General features: G+C 37.1%; 1 protein-coding gene across 6 annotated transcripts in view; it reads left to right on the top strand.

Annotated features, from left to right (window-relative positions):
* LOC149547553 (uncharacterized) overlaps positions 1-5902 on the top strand; it is a 28137-nt gene extending 22235 nt beyond the window's left edge. For 2 of the 6 annotated variants that reach the window (XM_089791701.1, XM_089791699.1), the window contains exons 3-5: positions 4091-4154; positions 4838-5039; positions 5271-5902. In XM_089791701.1, the coding sequence (XP_089647827.1) occupies positions 4091-4154; positions 4838-5039; positions 5271-5326 (322 nt within the window). In that variant the 3' untranslated portion in view covers positions 5327-5902. Of the gene's footprint in view, positions 1-4090; positions 4155-4837; positions 5099-5270 lie in introns of all 6 variants that reach the window. The other 4 variants (XR_016353881.1, XR_016353880.1, XM_089791700.1 and 1 more) reach the window with 4 other exon arrangements.
* Positions 5903-21553: the final 15651 nt, after the last annotated feature.

Below are 21553 nucleotides of genomic sequence, written 5' to 3'. Positions count from 1 at the left end.
TTGGAAAGATTGAAGATGTGATACTTCAGTTCATATAGGAAGAGGTTATTTTAAGCATGCAAGAGGAGGTTAAGTGGATTCCTGATTCAGATGTCTTCAATGAGCACTTGTTGTTTGGGTATATTGCCTCACCTAGGGGAGTTGTACGTGCCAGGCTTGTCAAGACTAACATTTAAAAATCAAGCTTACAATTGAGTTCACAAACACTTCAGAGTTGTCATTCATTGTTCTGCACGAGCATGTATTTTTCTCAGCCTGTGAATGGATTCACTTAAGCATTCAAGTTTGGTTCAAGGTAGCTATCCCCTACCATGTGCATATTTCAGGTAAAAGTTTTGTTGTGCTAATCCCACCTTCGGCTTGTGTCTAGTTTCTCCAGTTAATCCCTATGGTCTCCTTTGTGACTCTATAGCTAGCCCATGGACAACATACTGATCACCACTAAGTTTCTGGGTTCATCCTGGGTCCTTTATATATCTTGTCCCCAATTAGAGCCAATTGTTGCCCTCATCTTGACATGCCCAAAATTTAAAATTGTATATTAAAAGAATGAAGATCAACCTATGGGTTATGCTTCCTTAGTCCTTCCTAATATACACTTTGACTTTTGGGGCTCGACTCAGTCTCAGTCAAAAGTTATTAGCGCTTTTCCAAAGAAATGCTACTACGTTTCAGAAGGAAAAATATTAATTTAATTAATGAAAACATTTATTTTATTTTAAATTAATTAATGTAATATGTTTCCCTTTCCAAGATTGCAATTTGAATTTTGGAAAAAGACTTATCCTTTCAAAATTTATGAATGGTTAATCGCTCTCCCATTTTCATGCAAAAGTTTGAAGTTTGTTAATGTGCCAAAACAAGAAAATTAACTTTTTGAAAGCACGTGAAACGTAAGACTTAATCAATTCTTCCCAAAAAAGCAAAAGGATAATTGACTTCTTCAAATCCACAAAAGGTTAATGAAATTTCTGTAATACGCGAAAATTAGAGGTTAGTTAACCTCTTTTCAAGTTAAGCTCCTATCCATTTTTATGCATGGGATGACAAAATTCAAACATCAAATTGAAGAAAATGGGCAATTGTAATGCCAAAATCTGCACCCTCTGTAAACATCTTCTTGTTGGTGCCAGTATGAAAGAATGGAACAAATGAAGCTTGGAAATGACAATGCTAATAACTGTTTGATAAAATACCTTGGAGAAATGTGATCTCGTAAATAGGGAGACAGACATATCGATTGGAAGAGTTTGACAAAATGCTACGAACAGATGTTAGCTAAAAAGATAAAAATGAAATGATCAAAGAATGTGCTCTGGCAAGCTTTGTTCAAGCTCAACAATGATGGTTATTCTCCATGTCCATGCCATTTTTTTGAAGGTACGCCATAGATATACACAAATCAAGTGCAGACCTGGAAAGCAAAGTATTTGACAGAATGTTAAAAAAAAATGTAGTTGGTCAGGATTTCTTGATTGCTGAATATTCACATAAAGACTTGATTCTCCGTCTTTAGAAACCTCCAAAAAAATTCCATTGGCAGGTACAGAGAGGCAAGGGTACACACATTAAACATAGAAGAAATTGGTCACAGGCTGCTGTCATAGAAAAACCTTTCAATGCAAAATGTGGAGTCCTAGAGCATGACTATGAATTGTTTGTCAAAATACCACAGAGAGAACTTCTCTGTCAAACACAATGATTGCGGCTGGTTCACAAAAGAATTTGAGATGATCTTAGAAGTTTTAAGCAAATGCAAGTGCTGGGCATCTAGTTTCATTCTCTCATCATTTGTCATCGTGCTCCTTAAAATGTACCAAATCAAGAGCTTCAAATCAGTGTACGGAAATTTGTCAAAGCATGGAAAACTGATGAAATTAACAGAAATTTTACTTTCACATGCTATGGTTGCTATGCTTGTATATGTACACATGTTTTTGAAGAACTTAGAAATGAACTTTGTTTATCCCACACTTAACACATAATTGTTCAAAGTGTTTGAGCAATCTTGTTTACAAAATATGCAACCAATGAAGACATATAGTTTTAGTGCATGTACTAGGAATGCAGAAACTACAGAGCAGCAGAAGGCTTGTCAGATATGCTATCATGGGATCCCATGATTGCAGAGCCACATGATGGGATACTATTTAACATTTCGGCATGCAAAACATTTGATTAGGTTCGTGGAAGAAATGCGATCTCTTGACATGCCGAATTGTTTGATAGAATGTCTCAAGGGGAGGTCATCTCAAGGAAGGAAATGAAATGGTCACATCATATGCACAATATGGATTTGTAAAGAAGACTTCCAAAAGTTTCAATCAAATACAATTGGAAAAAGCCAAGCCGAACTCAACAGCCTTTTTCCAGCCAAATAAAATTGGAAAGAGTCAAGCCGAACTCAACAGTCTTTTTCCAGCATCCTCCTAGCCGTGGCATGGCGATGGAGATTTTTGTCAGATATTATAGCTGGAAATGCTCTGATAGACATGTACAGAAAATGTGGAAGCATATACAAGGCAAGACACAAAAACTATTTGGTAGAATACTCAAAGAGATGACATCCTATGGAATGCAATGGTTGCAGGATATGCACAGAATAGGCTTTAGAAACTTTCAAGCCAAATTCCAAAATCTTTGCTAGCATCCTGTCTACCTGCACCGAAATGAGGCCTTTATAACATGACCCCTGCAGACCTCAATTCTAATGTTCCCACTTTCAAATCACAACTTGGCATTTGATTTTTGTGTACCCCTCAATCTTTTAAAGTTTTAAATTGCTCAATGCAATGCCAAAATTTGCCTATCCTAATAACTACAAGCAAAAAAAGGGGGTCCCCATTTGCAACAGGGGTGATGGTGTGAAAATCCACAACACAACACCAACCCTTTGCATATCAGGTCTTTCTAAGAGCTTCCTCATCCACAACATTTGGCTCAGGGCTTAATCGCCATGAATTTTTTATTATATGGTGATCTCCTGGTCAAATGCTCCCTTCTCAAGAGCTGCTTCCTATGCATTTTCTGGCAGGGCATTGATAATGCTTGAAGGAATGGTGCCAGTTGAGGCAGTTCTGGGTATCTTGATGATTTTTTACTGGGTATTGATATTTGCATTTAGAACACTAGAGAGATGTTTGGAGAGTACTCTTGGCTGTGACTGCCTAAGTTTTCCTCTGTGCATTGGGACCTTGCAGCATCTGTCATTTCTTCCGTTGATTAAACTGGTCCTTCTTTTTGTCAATGGAATCAGTTACTGAAACTATCCGCCTCATTGAATCAAGGGTATCCAGGTGACATCTATTTTGAATATTAAAACTTGCTTAAACATGTCCTTGGAAGCATACTGGACTTTGCATCTTTGCAAGCCTTTGGAACCAGCCTATAAGCATATTGGAATTGAGGATATAGATAGTAGAAATTATTTTTATAATATGAAAATGGCTTGAAAAGTCCAGGTAGATAAGATCCTAGTCAAGTCTTACCTGTTATAAATATGCAAAAGCAAATTTAGGTTCCATCTTTTGCTTTAGTCACACTGAATTCCACTTAGATTATGGCATAAACATTCAAGTATTTAATACAGTGTACCCAAAGAAAAAGGTAAATTGAAACTGGAAGATAAAGTAGAAGGTAGGATGGCTAAACTAACTGCTTACTAGAAAACATGGCAATATGACATTCTCTAAGAAATGTACTTTTCAGAAGAATAGGCAGTACTGCTGTACAATTTATAATAGCAGTTGGTATTATTTTGTTTATCTTGTACATGACTAGAATATGGAAAAAATGATGGAGATTTTTCCCTTCTAAGATTCAACGAATTTGACCTCTACCATGTAAAGTTTGAATTACTAACAATTATGGTAAACACTCTGATTTCATTTTAGATTACATCTTATGTGAAGGTAAATTAAAATAAGTCATCTAATTTAGCTTTCTTGTATGGTTATGCATGCAATTATCAAATTTATCATTCATGTTACCTTAGTCTGCACACAAAATAATCATAGAATGATCGAGAAATCTACTAGTATTTTTTTTAACAGTCTTTAACGCTATATTTTTTGTCATATTCATGCTGAAGTGTAAATGCATTGGAAACCAGCACGGAGACTCTTGAACTTCAACGTTTACCAATTGATGTAAAGGTATATTTGACTTGCTCTGAGCACTGGATATTCCATCTGTTCAGAAAGTTATGAAACTTAAAATTTATGCCCTCAGACTTTAGAAGGCCCTATTTTCTTATTGAACAATGCCGAAGTATTTGATGAAATCATCATAAATCGATAAACAGAACTTGGATGTGACTATAAGAACAAGCTCACATAACAAATGCATTGGGTCCTTTTCATTAAAAGTTGCATTTGTTTTTAAAGAATGTGGAGTTACATTAGCTCTGCGATTGGGAGAATCTCATCCTACCTGAAAAAAATAAAACTAAATTTGTTTTCTTACAAAATAATTGTCAATAGAAGACAATGGAATGAGTAAATGATTTTTTACACTCACATCCAGCCTTTAATATTTATTTTGTCTTCTTTGCAGGCTGGTTATGAGCATAAAATTTCATTTCCTCATTCCGTTGTCTTCTTTTGTCAATTATTTTGTAATCATACAAATTCATTTTTTTCTCTTTTGGTAGGATGAGATTCTTCCAATTGTGGAGATGATATAACTCTGAAGTTCTTTTATATAAGATGCATTCATTGAAGTAAAAAACTCAATGTATTTGTAAAGTCAGCTTGTTCTTCTAATCACACCCAAGTTACTATATGTTGCTTATCATAATTCTATCATGCAGATAAAAATAATAAGTTTGATGCTTTAGGTAAATATAATTGGCGACCCAGCTTGTGAAAAGGGTGAAGGACAAACAAAGGAGGATTCATGTATAGTTCCTTGTAAAAAGGCCTGCAATGTTGCTATTTCTCGTCATTTGGTAGCAGTAAAGAAAGAAACTGGCTACATTTTAGATGAAACAGATAGGTCCAAAGTTGTTGACTCATGCTCCGCTCGTTGTTTTAATGAATGTGAGATAGCCTCTTCTAACAAACTTCATTATTTCATATATGATTTAGTCTTCTGCAAGGTGAAAATTAACTTTACCTCAAAATTACCAATGTTCTGAGAGATGCTTGATTGCTATTGTTTCTCTATTTTTAAGAACTGTCACTAGGGAATGCATTAAAATCACTTTGTGCAAGTAGGACCAATATTGATTGATCATATATTAATAAAATCACATTCTTGCAAATGGGCAGGCTTAAAGTCAGGGAAGAGCATGTCTTTTGTCTATAGATATAGACCTCCTCGATAACCTGGATGGGAGCATGCACACTTGATGGGAAATCTCCCTCTATCAATTTTGAAATTCTTATGGGGATGATGTTGAAGCAAGTTACTCTGGACTTTAATGAAAGAAATACAATGTCTAAGATGGTCACTTAAGTATTTCATGTGTTGTGTGTACTGGTAACCACATTTGCGGTTTTGGTACAATCAACCTTTTAGAGTAATCTACATTTCATTTTCTCTCATGTAGGTTGGGTATGATTAATACAAGATCTTCATCGCATTGAAATGATTACCATTATCTGCCACACATAAGAAGAATCGATGAACATAGTCAAGGGATAACTTCAGTGACTCTCTGTACAGAGAAATGTAAGTTCTTAAGAATAGCTTTATAGAACTGCCTTGGATAGGGCTGTTTAAAATATTATATGAAACAATGATTGGTATCTAGTTCAACCTCTCTATGTTTTATTACTAGATCAATGTGAGGTTGAAGTTTAACGTTTACATTCTCACAAATTTGTGACCAACTGTATCCAACATATAAATCCTTCATCAAACAAAATAGAAAACATCATTTTATTGGTGCATTATCACATACGTTTCCCACCATTTTTGTTTTTATTTCATGAATAAAATAAATAATATAAATCTGTTTCAGTGTTTTTTATACATAACAAGAAAGTTTTGAAGCAAGATGAATCTCAAATTCTACATACTTCCATAAAATCTCAAATTCTACATACTTCCATAAAATCACATAGTTTTAGACCAATGTTATGTTTTCAATTATGGAACATTATTGATATATATTTTTTACATATTTCTGTTACAAAAACTGGAAACAAGATAATTCCAATGTTATGGATATCTCATTCTACCTTACATTGATGCAAAGTATTGATGAAATAAGTGGGGCAGGCCCTTCCGGAGAATACATCTGTAAACTTACCAGCTTAAGAAAGATGAGGAAAAATGAAAATTGTGATACATATTTAACAAATTAAAAGAAACATGGATTCATTACTTAGTTTGATGGTTAAGCGGTGGTGTTGATGTTGTGCTTTCTAAGGTTTAAGCCTGTAGTGGGACATTATGATCACAAGCTTGTGCTTTTGCTGATTCAAACTCGTGGCTTTGAGCCTCAACTTTGTTAAATGGGGCTGCCTCTATTTGTGATCTCATCAGCTCATAGCTCTCGGTCAAAATCCTTCCACATGGTTTTGAAGGGTGTGTCATGCGAAAGTCATAAGTCCTGTTAAAATGTTTGCCCCTCATATTTTAGAAAGAAAAACAATTGAAAGGAAACATAGACCAAGAGTAGTGACAAATAATAATAAACAAAAAAAAGATAAAGAGTGATTATCAAAACAAATTCATCAGGCCGTGGAGGAGTCAACTAAACTAAATGAAAAAAAACCCTAAATTTGAACTAGGCTCAAGGTTTGCATTTTTTGGGCCCTGTTGGCTCCTGATTTAACAGTGTTTAAACAACCAAGTATGCAAGGCAAGAATGCGTCTATGGTCAGCTATCTCCAATAATGAACACACTTCACCAAGAACTTGGGCCAACTATAAGGCTACACTCTTTCTGCACTTCAGGGTCTACAAAACCTAGGTGGGTATACCCATAGATTCTTTATATGGCACCAGTTATCAAAGCATACATTGAATATAATATAGAGCAGATAAAACCCTTATTTCTCCTGATAACTCATGAAATAACATCAATCTACAGTAGCTAAATGTAGATCTAGGAACCTCATAAGCTGAGTGAGGGCATTCTATTATAGCTCTTCAACATGAAAGGGGAAAAGCGTTTGATTATTGATGTTGATTTTTAACAAATCCTCAAATATGCAGAAGTATAACAAGTGATCCTATAACTGATCAGTGCCTAATCCATTGGGCAATTCCATGAATTCAAAACATGCATCTGTGACATCAGGACATATTTTGTATACCCAGACATAAGATCTATCTAATCACCTTATGATTCAGACATCAATGTTCATCTAGATCTCATTCTCACAAAATATCCTTCTCAACATAACCAGTAACCTTGTCAAACACATCAAGCATTTACTTGGCACTTTGTTCCAATAGCAAAATATATTAGACATACAACTTGAAGGGGAAGCAAATGGATCTCAGCTCTTTGTTCCAAGACCACATAAGACTACAGATTATTGAGACAGGAGACGAGAACCAGAATGAAACTAATGAAATGCTTGCTCATATGTATTCATTTCCTTGAAACAATACAATCAAATATATGAAATTAAAACATGAAACAACTTAACATATCAGAACTATCTGTATTATCTGCACTACTGCTGTTCACATGAGAGAAATTGTTGAAAAGTATGTGGTATCACAATATGGGAACACATCAAAACTGGATCCAAAACCTGGTATCTCAGTAATGACTGGTCTTTCTCCCAAGACTGGAACCAACTGGTTTCTCAGTCACAAAAAACTGGAACCCTTACAATGAGAAAGAATGAGAGATATATAGGAAGAAGGAAATTTCGGATTGAATCTGCACTTGACATCTGTCCACATGAAATTCTCTCTCCTAGCATGAAAATACTCTCTCTAATCTCTCTCTTCAACTAAAAATCTGATTTGGTTTCATCATTTTTATAACTGACTTGCAAATATCCTTTCCTAAATGATGAAAACTTTTCGAGTCATCAAAATATCTGAAAACCCACTGAAATGCTTGGCAAAATTCGAGTTTTACTGAGTGAATGTGAGCAAAGTGAACTCCAACTGCATTCTTACCCAGTTTTACTGATCTTCTAATTGGATTTTTAGTTTTTTTACCCATTCCATTAAGAAAGCCCCAAAATTCACATTTGTGGCTATAACTCAAACTAGGAAGCACCTATGCAAAAACTGACTTCAGAAATGAAAAATTTGGATTCTCACGATTTCGGCTGTATATGATAAGGCATATCTAGCCTCTCAGAAATGCCTGAAATCTTCATTTGAAAATCAGTCCCCTTTGGTTGAAAACTCAGACTTCAAACTTAAGATTTTAAAAATTCAAAATTTAAAAATCTCTAATGTTCAGACTTTATAAAAATTACCTTTTGAATTTAAAAAAGATCTGAACGTGCATACCCACTGCCCACTGAGAAAATAATTAAAAAATTATTTTTTAATTCCTTTGAAATTTTCCCCTACCCTCTGAATCCGAGGTCAAACTTCTGTTGACCAAGTGCCATGTGTCACTCTGTGATTGGCCTACATGGTTTGCATCATCCGCCACATGTCGTCTTCTCGCTACTTTGCCATGTTATCTTCCCTGCAACTTTCCTTTGACGATGTAGCGACATCCGTTGGATTCGCCACGTGGCACGATCTGGTGCATCGTTGCAAACTAATCACCACATCATTCTGTCTCGAAATTTGTGCCACGTGGCACCTTGTGATTGGTCAGGAACTCCACATCATCGCCATGTCATCCCCGCCACGTCAGCATCGCTATCTCGCCATGTTAACTCTCGTGCATCTTCCGCTTGGTGAGATAGCGAGGGCCGCTCGATTTGCCACGTGGCGAAATTTGGTTCAACGGTGCCACATCATCATGCATGCATGTTTGGTTAAAATTTTTCCTTTAGTCACACGCTGACGTCCTTTCCAACTGTCAAACCACGGGCCCACACAAGCAACTCGCGGCCTTCAAAAGGCCCTGTCCTTTAAGACATCTTTTACTATATGTGTTCTTGTATTTAAAGAACTAAAAGGGCCCCAACATGAACAATGTGGGATAATACCCTTTTATAGTTCTTCCTGCAGCTTTGCTTTGTTTCACTTGGCGTTCTAATTTCTTGCTTGCGGCTATGGTGCTTGGGTTTTAAGCTTTATTGATACGTGCGCTGGCTTCCCTTGCACCTTTTATAGTCAATTTATAGAATGAGGAATTTGGAGCGATGTGCAGATTTTTGGGCGTGACAGATGACACAATTCTTGTTTTATTTTTTAAACATGCCCTGCGGATTCTCCATTTGCCTTCCTCTGGCGGCTTCCTCTCCCATGGCAAATTCTCATTCTCATATCTTTTCAACGCTACCTCTGGTCTCTTTGGCGTGGGGTAGCTTTGCCTGTGCGTGGAGTGCTTTTTTAATGCTTTTGGCGATGCTTGAAAATGTCTCCCTTATGTCAAAACGTGGGTGCATCTTGACTGCGATTTGATCTTTATTCATGCAATATGAATGTGCTGTGCTTGCCCTTTGCATCAGAGCCCCCTGCTGAAATGTTTTACTCTGCAAAAACGTGGATCACAATGCTACCCACCGTGGCTTCCACTATAGTGGTTCCTGCTTGCGTGGGCTTCTCTTGCTCTTTCCCCATTGCGTGGATCTCCCTTTGATGCTGTGGAGACTCTGTACTGTGGATCCCCTGCCACTATATGCTCCTCTTTTGTGCAAAACATGAGGCCCTCTGTAGGATTCATTAACGCCTCCCTCTATACTTGCAAATACTCTTTTTTATATATACCTGCCTCTTGCCACACACAAAGCTCCAAAACGGGGGTTATCCTCATCTTTTGGTGTCCCCTGCCAAAGTTGTTGTCTGCCCTGTCTTAATGCTGCCGCCTCCTGCACATTGAAGATCAATTGATGCCTCCCTTATGTTGAAAATGTCCCCCTACCTCCACGCATTATCCTACTTGCTCAGTGTAATCTGCTTCCAACATGCCTTTTGCGTGAGATGTCCAGTTCCTTTTAAAATGCTTCTTATGATGGATGCCTCCCCATAATAATAATAATGCAGCCATTATATTTTGGAGAAAGTTGTCGTTGTCTCCTTTTAAAATGAATGAAATGCTTTGGTAAACTATATTTACTCCATAGTTTGATTATAAAATCAAATCAGATCAAAGCATATCCCAAAAGAAATATTTAACATTGATAATTTGTGAGTGCTGATTTGGCTCCTCCCCTGCTGCTCACGGCTTCAAGATGGGGCTGTTTCTTTTTTAATTTATGTAAATATTTTTGCCTTTGACCTCTAGAAAAAGTCATTCATTCATTTTTAAAAATTAAAAATGAAACTACATTTCCTCTTAAAAATGGCAGCCTTACTTGTCCTTTAACGCCATAGGGTGTTTTCATCAAGTAGAAACTCCTTCCATGCATTTGAGAACTTTAATCATGCATTATCATAATTTGAATTATGATAATGTTTCTTTAATATTGATCATCACCCATGCCTGAAGAAATTAGTCGGACCCCAAAGCGGGTTCGGCTAAATTTTTTTTTCCTTACAAACAACTGGCATCCTCATATTTGTCACTTAACCCCATTTGACATCTTAGATTGACAAGATTCAAATTCAATCATCAATTCATTATTTAGAACTCATTTTTAATATAATCTGCAAATTGTGAATTTGTGTCTGGAGGCTTGCCAGTTGGCCTTAAAAATTGATTCAATCAAGTAACCAGGCCACGAAAATTGGCATGAGTGTTCAATCCTACATGCTCTACCATACTGCAAATTCTCAGCCCATGACGATTTCCCAATCAAAAGATTTTAATTGCCGAACATCCATATTTCAAATATCCTGCAGGCAAACAGTGTTAAAAAACATAAACTGGGCTCGGGTTTGGCATTATAAAACTGAGTTATTGATCACTTGGGGTTCTGAAAACTAGGATATAAGTTCTTTGCCATGAAGATAATATAATTCTATAGTTTGGGCTCATGACGAATCACATGACACATTTGACGAATTTCCGAAAACAGGCACTTGGAAATTTTAACTGGGAAATGTGTCAAAAAGTGGTTTTTGGTAAACAGACAGACATAAGAAAGTATGCAGATGGATTTGTCATGACTTGAGAATTGGCATACTTCAAGAATTTCTAGGACACAACATGATGGTACAATCCATTTAGGCTAGCCAATCATAGGATCAAAGTTATAATGTGCCGAACAGGGGTACGGATCAATCTGGATACCTTAGTCATAATAAAACAATGTAAACTAGGCTTTTAATCATGCTAGCAAATTGATCAAATGGATTCTTCATGATCTCAAAATTGGAACATATGAAGTATCTAACCCCTAGAACACAGTGCAAAAAGAATTTCTTCATTTGGGCCAACTGGGTCAAAGATATCATTGGTCGAATATGGCTTCCCAGAATTGTGAATAACTACACAAATGCACAAAACAGTAAATGACCAACTTTGAGGGGTTCGAAACCTAGTCAAACAGATTCAAAACGACTTGAAACTTGGAACATACGTTCTCTGGTATGGACACTAAACATCCCCAAAGTGGCGAGTCATGACACAATCCTAGGTAAGAGATATTCAAAGACAAACTGGGCCTCTTGTCGCTATTTGACACTTGGGCAGAAATGCAAATTTTGACACTAGCTCAAAATGGGACTTCACCGAATGATTCAGGATGACAAAATAACATTGTGGATCACATGCATATGTCAAATGAAAGGTGTTAAGCCACTCAAACACCATCTAGGCCTCAAACTGACAACCAGGTACATATGCACTAAAAGCATTTATAGGGCTCAATTTTCTCAACAATGCTCAAAATTTGGACTACAATTTTGAGCGTCAACAGGCCCAAGATAAGGGACAACCTCACCCTTGACCCCAGGTGGACGACGACGTTTTCCCCCACCCTAAATGATTCTAGTAATGCAGGTTGGTATGTGCTAGATATGGAAGTGTTCATATGCCTGAGTTGAGATGGATTGGCTAGGATTGCATAATACAAGAGATAAATGAAATACAACAATAGCATTGAATAACATAGAATCACATTATGCCAAATGACAGAATGATATATCTTTCACAACATAATCATTCCAACATTTATCACACCTTTCACTTGTTTCAAACTCCATACAAATAGACTCGAAACGGTTGGTTAAGTCTCCAGTCCTCACAAACGAACATCACAATAGACACCCCTTCAGAACAATGTTTTATTACATTAACTAACAAAAATCTTATGAATTGAGCTTATTGGGTGGACTACTACTGTACATGATTTTTCAATTGTACTTGTTCCTTGTACTAGTGTTGTCCGTATGGTGTGCGCCTCTTGTTGTATGATGTTTGTCCAACGTGTGCCTCTTATTGTACAGTGGTGTTTATACGGTGTGTTGTACGATGCACAATCTATTTCCTAGTTATTTTTTGGCACCCTCAATGTCCATACGATGTACACCCCGCACTTGTTGCCTTCCATATGACACATTTGTTATTGTTTGTATGTCCTTATGTCTAGTACCTTTCATACGAATACCATCCATACTATCTATGTCTTGGAGTCTTGTATAGAGTATTATTGTAGTGGTTTCTTGTCCTCGCCATTTGATCGCACTGTACACGAATGCTTGGAATTTTTTTCCTATACAGTGTGAGGCTAACAAAGTTCCCTTCTTCCTAATGCAGCGAGTCTTCCTTCTAGTTATTGTTGTGAGCTTTCTCTTCTCCCTTGGGTGGTTTTCTCAACTTCTTACTTGCAAAGATGCTTGGTTTCTCCCAACCTTTTCTGATTTGTACATGTCATTCACACCTCCTTTGTACTTTCCATACTTTGGAGAGAATGTCTCACTTTCCTCGATTTCCATCATATTGCAGTTAGGGTAGAAAACTTCATAATCTTCTATCTTCCTATGGAATAACCCATTGAGGGAACTAGTCTCATCCTCATAATAGTTCTTTAACCTCGGGTACCTTCATCATCAAGTTCCACCCCTCCTCTGCCCAAGTCTTCTCCTTCTAACTCAAAATCTGATGCCAAATCTTGACTTAGTGTTTGATTTCAAAGATCAATCATGTAATTTTCTCCCTTGCTTTCAATAGAGAGAGTATTCTTCTAATTGTGATTAGCTTTTGCCATGATGAGCCAACTTCTACTTAGGAGGGCATTGGACGCCTTTTTCTCCAGAGCGATGAATACAAAGTCAAGAAGAAACTATTTCATCCCAATGACCACTTTTTGCTCCATCAAGATTCCAATAGGTTTGATTCCATGTCGATATGAAACTTTGAGATGGAATCTCAGTACCCATAGAGTTGGCTTGCCTAGGGCCTTCCATGTTTCTTTTGGTAGTACATTCACTCCTGACACAACATCCACAATGTGCTTTTGTTAATTTGTAACCCATGATTTCCATTTCCACTACCTCAGGTGTCCTTCTAACTCCTACCATTAGCAATATAGGGCCAATGGTGGTCTTGGAGGGATTGTGCTCCTCCTCACCCATACCATTCATCTTATCTTCTAGCGTTCCTTTATTGTAGGGAGGATTGTCTCATGCTTCATTGGTGGCCACCTTGGTGATGGCTACCTTCAACTCTCACAATGTTTCTAATAGGTCCACAATTTGTATAGGTACAATGGCTTGCAACATCTATTCTATGATATTTGCCTCTGATTTTGATTTTATAGAGAGTGGATTCCCCATGCTAACATGTCCTCTTTCCTTCTTCATGGCTTCTTGGATGTCTCTTCTTTATTCATTTAGTTTCTCTTTCTCTACACTTGCATTAGGATACACAAGTTTTTTTTTAGCTTGTGTCCTTTTGTAATGGAAAATAGTTCTCCCCTAGGTCATGAAATATCAATCATGTTTACACTTTTTTGTCTGGGACGATCTGCATCTTCACGATTGCTAGGTCCACAACATCAACACAACACCCCCCCACTTTGTCCTCCACTTTGGTAGTCATGCGCAAAAATAAACACATTCATTACATCTACGACACTAAATCATGTGGCATCACCAAGTATTATATTGGATGTGACTTCAAGGTGTATTAATTTCACTGTTGTTATTACTCACTCATCCTTTGTTACAATATCCTCCTAGTGATGTCTCCATTTTTATATTTCTTGGTGGCATGGAAGGGGGTGTGGCTTGTTCACCTTGGGTAAAGAATACTTGGGTGCTTCTTGCCTTCATGTTATAAGGGCACTCCTTAATGGAGTGTCCTAGGACCTAGCATATGTCACAAAATGTCTTCTTTAGAAAATTTACTTTTGTGTGGCCTTCCAATTGACAGTTAGTACACCATAGTTCCTTGTTTTCTTTCGCAGAGGCCATCTCCTTTATCATTTACATCATATCTCTTCTTAATACTTGTATTGTTTTGGATTCTTCTCCACTATCTCCTTCTGTACTATCATTGTCACTCCCATGCTTTCTTCCTTTTGAGGTCTTTCTTTCGCTTTCAACATCCATGACACGTGTGCAGGCATATATGTATGAGGATGGTGGTACCACCTTCATCTTCCTTTGAAGTGATGGGATTAGTCGTTCAATGAACCACCATTTTTTCAATCCATCCACTAGTTTATTCTCCAATTTTCCTACAAGTTCTTGAAGTCTTCAACTGTAGATTTGTTTTCCATATGGTTATGCAAGTCTTGCAATGACGTGTTGGGTCATTCGACCCATCGCATGTGAATCTAGGAAGTTTTTGTTTCTTCACTATTGTTAACTTTCTGGTTTGCCAACTACTTCCATGTGTGTTTTCTGCAAGCAAAGTTTTCTCAACTCGTTTCCCTTGTATATCTTCTTCAATCCAATCAGAGTTTCCTTCATTGCTTGTCTAGTACTATCTCTAGGTTAGTGTTTCTGAGTTTGTCCACCCAACCCTCATTTTCGAGTCTTTGGAAATAGCCAAGTTTTCTATTCCCTTATGGTAGTTTAAATCAAGTCGTCAGCCTCCAATTCAAAGTGGGTTAGTTCTTTTGGTTGATTCCTTTTGTTTGGCTCCCTAAGTTCCTTTAGATGATGATGCCTCTCCTTGTGTTGTCTAATGCATAATGACCACTGTAATGCAACTTCTCCCCCACTTTCCTCTTCTACCAATTGCCTTGGGTCTTTGTTGTTGTCCCAAAATGGTACTAAGAGGGGGAGGGGCTTTGAATCAGTACTTTCTCTCAAACTGATAAGCTGAGCTATTTTAAAAATACTTTAACTACCAATTGCTTAAGCAAAAAAACAATAATGAAAGCTACACAATTCAACCAAGTAGACTCACACAAGAAAGCATACATCAATGACACATGATTTTTGTACATGGAAACCCTCAATGAGAGGATGAAAACCATGGTGGGAGTAATATACCCACTAGCCTTCTACTATAAACAAAAGGTTGTCTAGTTATGAATGTTGATAATCTGCAAGGGTTACAAAAGCTTGTCAAGGCTACTTTGTAAGAGGATTTACAACACTCCTAGGAGGTACCTTGTTAGAAGATTTCCAACTTCTTGCTAATGGGGCATGTCTGGTTAAGAGCTTACAAATAGTCACAATGGTATAAAGAAAGAGAACTAAAATGGTTGCTAATAAGTGGAACAACTTGCGTTATAGATCTGTTGTGTATACCTTGAAGATCCTTTGATATCCTCTTTGTACTTTGGGTTTCCCTATGAGCACCTTGCGTTAATAGTCTCTCTTGTCCGTTCTTCATTATCTTGAGTCACATGTCTATTGTTATGCTCTTTGCTCTACAGCTCTACTCTACATCAATACTTTCTTGCATACAACTTGAACAACAACTTCAAAATGAAGTATACAGGCTTTTTACACTTCGTAGTGTCTTGCTACCGAAACCCTTTTCAAAAATCCTACTCAAACTAATGGATTCAAATTTTAATAACATACACGAGCTGTTCACATAACACTCATGACTACCTATGAGTAGGGATCTAGACTAGTAGGCTTGCCAGTCTCCCTACAAGCCTATATGTATATTATATCTTTCAGCCTTGTGATCGTTCAAACATAGATGCTAGTCACATCATGTTGTCTACTTGTTCTAATGTCATGTTACATCATTGGCGATTCATCATGCTCACTCTTCGTTTGATTGCTCATTCCATGTATTTTTTTATCATGACTTTGACATAGTCATTGTCCTTGTACTGACTAGTTTATGATCCTACTAGTAGTCATTCTGACTTGAAGTCTTCCTCCTCTTTATCTACAAGTTTCCAATCAGTGAAAACACTTATGTGATGTAAAATATTTGTCATCACCTATCTCCAATCTTCATGCTAACTGATTGATTGGGCCAAAAATCTCCCCCTTTGGTATTGATGGCAAAATTTCCAACCATTCTTGACTTTCTTGACAATTTTTTTGACGTGGACCTATCTTCATTTATTTCTTCGGCTATACTGGTGTAAGTCTTTGTGTTAGTGTGGACTTAGTTGAAAAATGATGAGGCTCCCCTCAACATAGTCTCTTCTTGCTCTATATCTTTTCTTAATGCATCTACATGGTGAGTTTCTTTATGCTCCCACTTTCATTATTATCCTTGTTCCCGAATACTACTCTCCTTTACTCCTCGTTCTATGTCCGTGATCTTTGTTCTCCCTTTTTACCTATTAGTATACATTATCTCCCCTGTATTCTTGGTTCCTTTCCTTCTTCTCTTATTCTCTTGATATCTCTCTTGTATGCTTCTCATATTTCTTTCTCTCCCCCCCTTTTGCTTATTGTTCTTCTTCCTTCTCCCCCTTTTGCTTATTGTTATTCTTCCTTCTCCCCCTTTTGCTTATTGTTATTCTTCCTTCTCCCCCTCTTTGTCAACACTGACAAAGGGTAAAAATGCTAGGGTCACAATCTATCAAGAACCCATTTCTAATGAGTGCGAGTATTGTCCAGTTGCACCTTCCATGACTCCTTAAGATATTAGAGAGCTAGTGTCTCAATCCAGATGTTAGCCATTTGGTCTTTGAAACCATCTAGGGTACTTATTGGTGGCTTGGCGATCTGTATCTTGACATCCTTGATGTGCTCTTGAATAATACCTACTAATGGTGATAGGAAACATTGATGTTCTAAGAGCTTTAGTGTTTTCTTTTCTTGTTCAACCTTTATTCTCTATATCAGGTGAATGGTTTCTTGAACTTTCGTTGAGTAGCCTATTGTTGAACCAGCTAGAGCGTCAAATATGCTTTGCATTTTTTGAAGCTCTTATTGAGATTTCTTTATTGTTTGATCCAAATCAGGCATGAAGATAGACATGTCATAACATTGGGGTGATGTTGTTTAATGCTCCAGTCATTGTATGTATGACTTCTATTAGTATTACCTTTCTTAGCTCAATAAGATTTTCCAGCTTCTCCATTATGTTCTCTTCAACCTTCTTTTTTGCTACCTTTTCTATATCCTCTACTTGTCCTTCAATGCTATCAACTATTTGGGTCAATTGACCAATCAGATTGGTGTGAGGATCATTTGTCACCTTTGAACTCAACTCTACCATTAGATCTCTTATCTTGACCAATGTTCTTGCTTGTTCCCATCTCTTGTTGGCTTGGGCAAGCAGTTCATATTGGCATACTAGTTTGAAGTATTTTTTCAACTTGTTTGAGTTCATTTTCCCAACATTCTTCTCCATTGTCTCAATCTCCTCCTTGATCGAGTTCTTCTCAACCTCTTCCTCGACATCATGTTCAAACAATTCTCCTTCATCTTCTGAGCTAAAAGATGATGAGGGAGACCCACATCAACCCTTTCTTTCATTTTTCTTACCAATTTCCTCTTCTCCTAGACTGAGCTTCCTCTTTAAGGACTCTTGCTTCTTCACACTTTGTTGTCCTCTGGTCTTGCTTTCTGATACTTTTGACCTAGATGGTCTCATTTCTTTTACATGTGATTTAAAAGAAATGTGATTTAGCTTTTTCTTGTCTTGACTCCTCCAGTACTAGAGTATTTTCCTTTTTAGGAGTCTTCTCCTTCTTTGGTGACTTCATTTTCTTGGGAGTCTTCTCCTTTTCCGGTGTGCATTCTTTCTCTGAACTCTTCTCATTCTCTTTCACCTTGTCTTCTTTTTCTTGAGTATCCTCTGTGACCAATGTGGCAACACTAGTTGGTGTATCTATATCCTTTTGTGCTTCTGGTGCCTTCTCTTTCTTGGTCTTCTCAGGGGATTTCTCCTTGATTAAAGTTCCAACCTTGTTTGGTGAGTTTTCCTTGGGATCTTTGTAAGGATTCTCCTTTTCTAGTTGAGTTGCTAGATATTTCTCTTTCTCCCATATGCCCAACTGTTCTAACACTTCATCCTTCTTTTCTTCCTGTGCCATTTCTTCTCTTTCCTCCTCAACTTCTTTGTTCTCCTTTTCCTTCTCTTGCTGAGTCTGTCTAATTGGTTAAGTAGCCTTCATTGGTGAGGTCTTCTTTTGAGAAGTCTTCTCTATTAAAAGACTTGGTTGGGTTCTCTCCTCAATGAAGTATGTGGATTGAAATTCACAAGTGTTTTAGGTAGCTCTTCTACCTTTCCTTCTTCTTCTTCATCCTTGCTTGACCCTACTCCACCTCTCTGATTCTTCTTTTTCTTTGGCTTTGGTGGCTTTATGCTTTTTCCTTTTGGATCCATGTGTTGAGGAAGTTGAGCCTCTATTTCTTCCTTTTTCTTCATGCTAAATTCTTTCAACTGTTCAACCACAACATTCCAATTCTTCACAATATTTCCATATGCTTCTTTTTCTCCCCCTGTAGTCACTAAGGCTACATTCTCTGCCATAGAGAAATCTTGTTTATAGGCCTCTACCAGTGTGTTTCTTTCAGATGGGGAATATTCTGACTTCATCTTTGCCAACACATCATCTAATACCTCCTTTAATTGAATGATGCCAACTTGCCATTTCTTGTATACAATGCTTGATAGTTTGGGAGGAACTTTTCCCTTATTTCTATGGTTTCCTATTGTATGTTCTCATACTTACCGGTATGAAAAGTATAACCTTTATTTATATATTTTCTTCATTAAACTTTTAGAATTTTTTTTTTTGATGGAGGTCCTCGACGAAATATTTGTAGCTAGTCAATATGGAAGCACAAGCCTTACGACTGAGCCTCTTCGACTAAGAGCCAAGGACTAAGGGGTATCCATTCTGCCAAATTTTCCTTGGGCACGATCTCAACCTCATCCCTTTTCAATGTCGAAGCCACACACTCAACGAGACTTGATCCCTGGTGGGCTGTTTAAGAACCTTTCAACTTCACCGGTAGACCAAGGGCCCATTGATAGCAAATTTATTTTTCAATATATTGTAATTCCCATGATGCAAAATGTCAGCAAAAATATCATCAACTGTGAGTGAGGTGGTGGTGCAAGGACACATCTCCTAAAAGACAAGGGATAGGTTAAAAACACTTTGATTGCAATAAGGATCCTTTTGATCTATTATTTGAGCCCATTTGTGGGACCATTTGATCAATATGTGCACTTATAAACCTATGGTCAAACTTGGTCAAAGGGTAAAATTTTCATTTTTTCATGGGTTGGTGTAGTCTTAGGATGGTTTTTGTCATGTTGGATCCCTTTGGAAGCATTTTGAGAAAAGATAAAGGGAAAATGAAATAAAGTTGTAAAACTTGCTAAGATATTGTTAGTGTTGCATTTTTCAACATTGACAACATTTCAACAAATTGGCAAATTACCACCCAACAAATTTTTTGAATTGAAATGGATGTTGTAACTATTATGATGTTCCTAAACAACCATTATATGGTCAAAGGATATGAGGAGGATGATTTGTGAACAATTTTGATGAAATAGCAATATGAAGAACTCAATTTTCGGTGTAATTCTACTATTTCAGAGAACTATACGGATTGTTGGATTGATCAATTGTCATGGTAAGATAGAGGAGATAATTATCTTTCAATTGCATTTGATTTGGGGTCCCAGTGTGAAGTATTAAGCAAGTTAGAGGGTTTTTTTTTTTTTAAATTGTCACCAAACCCTCACTTTCATAGGGTTTCTTAGAAAAATGCTTATTACTTGACTTTCCACTATTGGAATTTCATGGCCTTCAATGGAAAGAAAGTATAAACAATGTACTATAAGATCTTAAAAGCATGATGCCAAAATTAGTAGTTTGTTATTTTTGCTAGGAAGCCCTAGGCCCAACATCTTTATGCGATCAAGTAGGAATAAGCTATAAATGTTGATGCAAAAATTCAGAAAAAGTGGGGGGTCCAATATTCTGATTGTTCTTGGAGTTAGTAGATGTTGTGGAAGGTGTCCCAATAGTTGGAACCATTGCCTCGATCCAAATTTCTATGGTTTCTTTGTAAATGTTCGAAAATAGCCCTATTAGGCCTAACTAGTACGATTTGGGTTAAGTGGCTTAACAAGGAAGTCGGCCCCTAAAACACCAGAATCTCAAAGAACTCTAAAAAGGGTATTTGAAAAGAAAATGCATTCCTAGGGTTGTGTGCAATTTTTTGGAGTTAAGGTCTAAAAAACAATTTAGGAGACATAATTGTTTTAGGTCTACCCTCTAGCCTAATAAGGGTTAAGCATGAAGTGGAACTTTTGAGCCCAGCTAATAGATGATCCTTGATAGTTTGGTTATTCTAAAGATGACTAAGGTGTTGGTTGGGTTGTGGTTGACATTTTGAATCAAAGTCCAAGTTTGGCCTTATTAGGGGATTTTGGTTCTAAAACCCAAAATTGCTCAATTAGATGTGTCTGTAAAACATCACAGGGAGTCCTTGTAATAAGTTTGAACTCATGGATAGGGATTAGGACTTGTGAAGGTTTGATGAAAACATAAGAGGGGTTTTGAAGGAACTTGTTAAGGGCAAATTTTGTGTGAAGGGTTCACTTCAACTTCTTGCAGTGCCCTCTGCATCAAGTGGTATCAAAGAACAAACAAGGTCCTTAGGAAGGAGGATTTGAGTGTAAATTGTCTACGGTATTGAATTAAACTTATGAAATACCCTCAAGGGTAACTAATGCAAAATTTACTAGGATTGTGAGAAAACAAATGGTAGAGAATAAATATTTTGAGAAAAGAGAATGAGAGACTAAAAAACAAGGTGGATAAGAGGTGTTGAAGTTGATGAAAGATCAACCCCACAACTCCCAAGAATCACCTGCATGCAAACACCTGTCACAAAAAGAGAGAAGAAAAAGCTATGGAGGTTGGAATTCTCAAATCCATAGATGATAAGATAAGATAAGATAAGATAATAATATTAATGTCCAACAAAAGACCAGAAAGAGGTCCATGGGACTGAAAGATTACAACAAAGTAGGACAGAAACCAGCAGGAGCACGCAAAGGTGTCCGAAGAGAAGCAAAAAAATGCAACAAAAAGCACTATGATGCTTTCATGGGTAAAAAGAAATCAGTCACATCATGAAACATGTGCCGATGCATAGAAATATTATACTGTCTCCGACCATTCTCAGAAAAGTGTCGCTGGTGCATATAAGCAGAACG

This window comes from Cupressus sempervirens, chromosome 7 (genome assembly GCF_028749045.1).
Source record: "Cupressus sempervirens isolate cs-2001-9-10 chromosome 7, ASM2874904v1, whole genome shotgun sequence".
Lineage (NCBI taxonomy): Eukaryota > Viridiplantae > Streptophyta > Pinopsida > Cupressales > Cupressaceae > Cupressus > Cupressus sempervirens.
The sequence above is the reverse complement of the archived record's forward strand: the minus strand, read 5'-3'. Positions and strand labels throughout refer to the sequence as shown.